At 46.7% G+C, this 6799-nt stretch overlaps 1 protein-coding gene across 1 annotated transcript; it reads left to right on the forward strand.

Annotated features, from left to right (window-relative positions):
* Window positions 1-379: 379 nt before the first annotated feature.
* Window positions 380-1863, forward strand: LOC147990991 (NDR1/HIN1-like protein 6). Its single transcript, XM_087519441.1, has one exon. The coding sequence runs from the start codon at window positions 800-802 to the stop codon at window positions 1598-1600; it is 801 nt and encodes a 266-aa protein (XP_087375567.1). The 5' UTR covers window positions 380-799; the 3' UTR covers window positions 1601-1863.
* The last annotated feature ends 4936 nt before the right edge of the window (window positions 1864-6799 follow it).

Genomic DNA, 6799 nt, shown 5'->3' on the forward strand with positions numbered 1-6799 from the left:
TTTTGATGACCATGGTTCTAAAAAAAATGTAAGTCCGCGTTGGATGGTTTGCGGGGACTGAACTATACAGTGCGAATGGATGCGGGGGTCTGATGATCCGCGCTGGAGAGTGGAGATGCAATCATAAGATGGCGTGTGCGTCCGAATCTACTAGGGCCACGCGCTCCCGACATCAATCCCCTCGTGACGACGGCCCGTTTCCGCGAGTTGTTCGTGCGCCCCATGTGCATCCCCGACACTCCTCACTCCAAGAGAAAGGAAAACGCGGGCAGCCGCTTGCTTTCGCTCCCTCCCTTCCACGCGCCATCGCACCAACCATTGCACAAGCGCCCACGCTCTGCCGCGCGGCGCCGCTCACCGAACCCGTGCGGAAAGCCGCGGGCAGCCCCGGAGCACACACAATCGACGCGCAATGGCCGTGTGCCGTTGGGGCAGGTGGAGACTTCACGCCCCCGCGACACGCCGCACCGACACGCACGCAGCCACACATACGTCGCTCTCCTGCTCCGCTCTCCCTTCGCGTCCAAGCCTCCCTCCCATCCCCGCTGCACCGCAAGTCAACCGCCTTTCCACCTCCACCGCCCCCTCGCCGTCGTCTCTTTCCTGGCGCAACGCCAGTATATAGAGCCGCACAGGCATTCCTTTGCTGCCACGACAAAGAGGAGGCAGAGGTTCGCAAGGTTGAAACTGCAATCCCGGCGACGGCAAAGGCTTCTCTTTAGTTAGCTAGCGTAGCAGACTTCTATTCATATACTGTTCTTGCGTGCTCTGCACTTCTTGGCTAGCTAGCTGGTCGGCCATGGCGGATCACCAGAGGCAGAGGATCCACCCGGTGGACCTGGAGGCGGGCCAGCCGAGGCCCTCGGCGCCGCTGGTGCCGCCGGGGAGCTCGTTCCGGTCCGACAAGGGCGACCCTGCCGCGGCCCCGGACAGGAGGCCGCCGCACCACCAGCCGCTGCCCCCGCCGCCGCGCCGCGTGGCGGCGCCGCTGCCGCTGCCCCCGCCGAAGCGGCGCAGGGGCTGCTGCTGCCGCTTCATCTGCTGCGTCCTGGTGACCGTCATCCTGCTCGCCGTCCTCGCCGCGGTGGCCCTGGGCGCGCTCTACCTGGTGTTCCAGCCCAAGGCGCCCCGCTACTCGGTGGACCGGCTGTCGGTGTCGCAGTTCCAGGTGGACCCGACCCTCACGGCGAGCGCGCGGTTCGACGTCACGGTGACGGCGGCGAACCCCAACAGCCGCATCGGCATCTTCTACGAGCGCGGGTCCAGCCTGAGCGTGTGGTACGACACCCACCGGCTCGCCCAGGGCGCGCTCCCGGCCTTCTACCAGGGCCGCCGCAACACGACGGTGCTGGGCGTGGTGATGGCCGGGCAGGCGCAGCTGGGCAGCGCGGTGGTGGCGGCGCTGCGCGACGAGCAGCAGACGGGCGCCGTGCCGCTGGTGTTCCGCGCCGACGTGCCCGTGCGGGTGGAGCTCGGCAGCCTCAAGCTGTGGACGGTCACGTCCAGGGTGCGCTGCGACCTCGTCGTCGACAGCCTCCTCAACGCCAGCAGCCAGATCAAGATCAAGGCCAGCAACTGCAAGTTCAGCTTGAAGCTGTGATCGGCCCTTGTCTTTCTTTTCGTTCATGGCGTAGTGTAATTCTTTGGGTGGTTCGTTCTGGGGATAGGTCGATCGAGTTCTTCGCCATGTGGGCGCGCTGGATTCTTTTGGCAGCAGAGAGCCGTGCCGTGTTTGCATCGGTGCACTCCCGCCCCCTAGCATATCTTTTCTAGTAGCTCCGTGCATGTACATCTTGTGTAGAGTTGATATTACCTTGCTGTTAGAGAGGAGTAATAATATGCATTCCTAGATTTTTCATAAAAGTCTTATTCTGATCCCGAGCTCAAATGCAACCTGATGAACAATAAAATCAATAAAATCATTGTTGAGGAAATTGTTAACTGGTAACTGCTCGGTTGGCTGGTGAGTAGGGGATTAATCGACTAATCGACAAGTTAATCGGCCATTTAATTAATTAATCGAATGATTTTTGAGTTTATCGGCTACTCGGTGACCCTACGAGTAAGGATTAATCGGCAAGTTAACTAGTTAATTGGATGAATTCTGGAACAGGGAATAAAATATTAAAAAAAAGATTCAACAAATTCTAAATTTTTTTGTGTGAAGAACTTTGACAAAAAGATTCTATGCTGAACAAATTTTAGCACGAAATGGCATTCGTGGAAGTCATGGTAAAAAAGTCAAAACCAGCACTCTAAAATGTTTTCAAACTAGAATTTTTGGAGCGTCGATTTTGCCTTTCTTCACGACTTTCACGAATGTTATTTTGTGCTAAAATTTTGCAAGCATACAAAGCATTTGTCAAAATTATCAGAAAAGGTCAGAATTTTTTGAAGTTTTCTAATACTTTTTGATTTTACTGTTTATTAGGAGCATTTGAGTTCAGGAGGAGCAGATTTTCACTATTATTTTCATGCAAAAAGGAAGATTGATACGGCCAGTACTCCCAAGATTTGTAGTATGTTTTGTTTGTGTAGTACTCCGGGTACATGGAATAGCATGCACTGCTCTAAATCGGGAACGTCTCCTCCCGCTTAACATACGCCATTGTAAAGTCTTAAATAAATATAGAAAATATAAACATTAGTATCAGGTCTAGTGCTTGAATCCTTTGGGTAATTGGGTTGGTTTCATCACATGAAACATAACTATATGAGCCATGTTTTGTTATGTTTTGTCAATAACACAGTTAGATCTACTTAAATCGTACATCGATTGTTTTTTTTTTTTGAGCTCGACACGGAGAGGATAATGAAGCCAGAATATCACACTTTTATTTCAATTGGATACATTTCGCTTCAAATATCTTGATTCCCACCGATATTTTATTTGAAAAGACATGCAAGAGCACCATTGATTTTTCACAGATACTTGTATTATCTCAAGTCGTGTCCACATTCCAAACCAAGTTCTCACTCTCTCGCAAAAAAGAACAGGAAATCTACTCATCAGTGTTCGTTTTGGCGAGAAAAGAGATGAACTTCAAGTCCATTAGTAAATTTCTTTTAAGGCGGTCTAAACAGTACATTGAAATAGCCTACCAGGACAGGAACACAGTACATTTGAAATAGCCTACCAAGATCTATGCACGCAAGAAAGTACACCAAATGTTTAACTGCCATACCTAAAAGTGGAAGGGATTAAATTAACTTGCTGGCATGTTTACCTAATCCACAAGAACAATCGTGCAGCCCTAAATCCCCCTGAAAGTCGTAGGACTGGGACCGGCTGCTGCAGGGGTTTTATATAAACCCTAAAATCCTAGCAGTTGGCACGTTATCAATCGCACTGTGAATCAAATGATGGAACTGTTTGAACCACTTGTTGTAATCCTATTCTGCCATCTAGGAGTACTAGAAGATTAGTCTTCGTCCATTTGCTAATAGATCGGTTGGCACATTTCTTTCTTCTTCCATCGCAGCACGATCAATGCTAGTTGACTGTCAAATTCGGGCCCAAAAACTATTATTGGCCCCGTGGACTTTAAACATTCAAGGAAATGGTCAGAAACACTGGAGAGGCTCATGTGTTTGTTCTCGGCAGCTTGTTGGCAGCCTTTAGTAGTGCACGGTTGTTCGTTTTTAGCTATAGCGTTTTTGGCTTGTTTTGTCGTGTTTTTATTTGATCAGCTTCTGAGGGCTTTCTCAAAACCTTATATCGTTTGACTTTACTTATATAAAGTGAGGACGAAAATTTCTCAAAGATAAATGATAATATCTAATCTTTCATGTAACAACCGGTAAAAATAGAACAAGCCTAACGCGTGAAGGCCAGCATAGTATACGTGAAGCCGCGCCATAAGCTTGGGATGCTACACCACGATTGACAAGGCATGGATTAAGAAAAAGAATATGCTTGCATGCACACAAGACAAAAATGATGTATCATCAAGATCATCTATAACAAAGAAATTTAACATGATCTAATTCTCAAACATTTACTTGATTTGTAATTCGTCTTCCATTGACGGTTTGTTGTGTTAGAGTTTTGGGCTTGGCTATGCCTGGCCAATTAACTACTCGCTTCGTCCCATAATATAAGAGCGGTTTTGATACCACTCCCTCCGTCCATGAATAAGTGCACATATAGAAATTTTAGGATAAATTATGGAGTGAAGTAAAAAATGCATTAGGAATGTGCAAACCATCATCTTTCTCCTCTTTAATTACCCCACCTCCAATGAGCTAAGTGCATGTAGAAAGTAAGAAGACCATGTGTTGAATCTTATTGGTCTTGATTACCGTGTGATAAGAGAGAAATATATTTTTCTACTTTAAAGAACATTGAAAAGATGGACAAATTTTAAACGCCAAACATACACTTATTCATGGACGGAGGGAGTAGTGTAAAAATGCTCCTATATTATGGGACAGAGGGAGTAACTCCTAATAAATCCCAACCATTCAAGGATTGCAAGAGGTGCAGGATCTTTAGTCTCATCCCATGGAGGTGGAGTGAGACAAACTTATATGGTGAAGTCTCTCTTTTTTTTTGCGGGTGATTATATGGTGAAGTCTCCCCACCTTATTAACTTATGGGTATGGTGAAAAAAGGAAAAATATTACACGCATGTGCTTGCCTTGCTGAGCTCGAGCCGGGGGTGTGAAAGCGGGACTTGCAGGTGCAGGACTTTCTTTGCCGTTTTACTTATGATTTCTTAACCGGCAAATTTACGAGTTGGAACCTAGTCAATTTGGATTGAGAGCATTCGTTTCTCATTAATATATGACCTATTGGCCACTGTCATCGTCACATCAAATCAAGGTATGGTTTTTGCCTCATTTCGTTGTTTGCACCATCATCGTAGTCTACTCCACCCAAAGCATTGGCGTGCCCAGTGAGAGGAAGAGCAAGTCTTCGGAATCTCTTGCCCTTATGATCCAACAGCAGAATGTCGAATTAGATTTTCTGGGAAGCGCTATGTGTGACTGCTCATATTTGTCATCACAGACTTCCTTTCAAGTCAGGCGGCGCCACATTGAACCATTTCCGTCATCGTATGCTCCCACCGTTCTTCGCCAATGTTGTTGTCAACAACATCACGTCTGGAAAAGTCATAGTTACTTTATGCATGTGAGAGCATGGCTTATTAGGAATGAGAGACTATTCATATCAATAAGGAATTCTTTCTTTTCTAGGAGCTCATTCGAAAAGAACTTCAAAGTTAAGTGTGCTTAACTTGGAGCAATTTTAGGATAGCTCACCGACTGGGAAGTTGGTTCAGGTGCGCACGAGTGAGGATAAAGTGCGCAGAAAAGACTAGTTTTGATCCCTAAGGCCAGTCTAGATCCTGCCAGGAGTTACGGTCAATAACCAGCGAGTGCGTCCAGGGAGTTACACTTTACCTACAAACGATCAATGTGTGTGGTGTGTTTGATCTACTCTGTAATTATAGTCGTTGTTATGTGTTTGATGTTGTTGTTCATGTTGTTTAATTTCAACTAATATGCTTGAGACATACATGCTAATAGTTATTTTAATCATGATTTATATTTTTAAATTATTCATAAAATTGTCTAACTTTCCATCATGCTGTGATGGCCTTTTTTTGCCTACTTTCAGTTCTCAAACGTTAACCCAATTACGATCGGTCTTCAAACTAGATCCATACATTAATATTGGTACGTGGTAACGATTTCCTTAAAAATTATTGTCAATATAAAAATTTATCAAAGCAACTCCGACAAAGTTGCCATATTAGTCTGGTCGACATAATAATCGTCAATATAACAGTTTTTGCCGAGAAGGCCACTCTAGAATAGTCGTTGCCCCTCATTGCATAATGTATCCAACCCTTGAGCCTCCATTCTTGGAAACTAGGGGCATTGATAGTGAGTGGCCTCTAACCGCTGGCACAGGGGGAGGGGGAGCTTCAACCCAACCTCCCCCCCACCCGCACGCAGCGCCATCATTGGGTGCATGTCCATACCGATGTCGCCTCCACCCCTGCCAACCTCAGCTACATATAGAACATGAAGCCAATTACTGGTTGCTGACGCGTTTTGCACCCGGTTTGCCACTTGAATGTGGCAAATCCCACCACCATTTACCATCGGAGCATGCCCACTCATGAGTATATAACCCTCATCTCCCTCCTCCACTAGTGCCACCACATTCACCCTCTCTCCCCATCTCCATTGTCGGGACACTCACCCCCATCAGCCCCCTTCGCTGGACGACACTTTCTCTTCTCCCATTACCATGTCAGTGTCGTCGCGCCCTCCCATCGGACCTTTCCTCCAATGAGACCAAAGAGTATTGCACCAATAAGGTGTTTTGAGAGAGGGCATGATAGTACTCAGACTAGTTTGATGATGATGGACAACCTTATGAATGAGCTGTCAGCCTCACCCGCCTTCCGACCGCCCTTGAGTACTTTGACCGAATTTTGATGGATGTCGCCACATAAATGGATGCCGTGTTCATCGGCCCTCAAGACCATGGCCTTATCCCACATCTAGGACACACATGCGTTCATTAACTGCATGGTTGGTGATACGTCTCCATCGTATCTACTTTTCCAAACACTTTTGCCCTTCTTTTGGACTCTAACCTGCATGATTTGAATGGAACTAACCCGGACTGATGCTATTTTCAGCAGAATTGCCATGGTGTTATTTTTGTGCAGAAATAAAAGTTCTCGGAATGACATGAAAATCAACGGAGATTATTTTTAGAATATATAAAAAATACTGGAAGAAGAATCCATGTCAGGGAGCCCACACCCTGTCCACGAGG

Source organism: Triticum urartu, chromosome 1A, assembly GCF_056163025.1.
Source record: "Triticum urartu cultivar PI428250 chromosome 1A, HENAU_Tu73, whole genome shotgun sequence".
Taxonomy (NCBI): domain Eukaryota; kingdom Viridiplantae; phylum Streptophyta; class Magnoliopsida; order Poales; family Poaceae; genus Triticum; species Triticum urartu.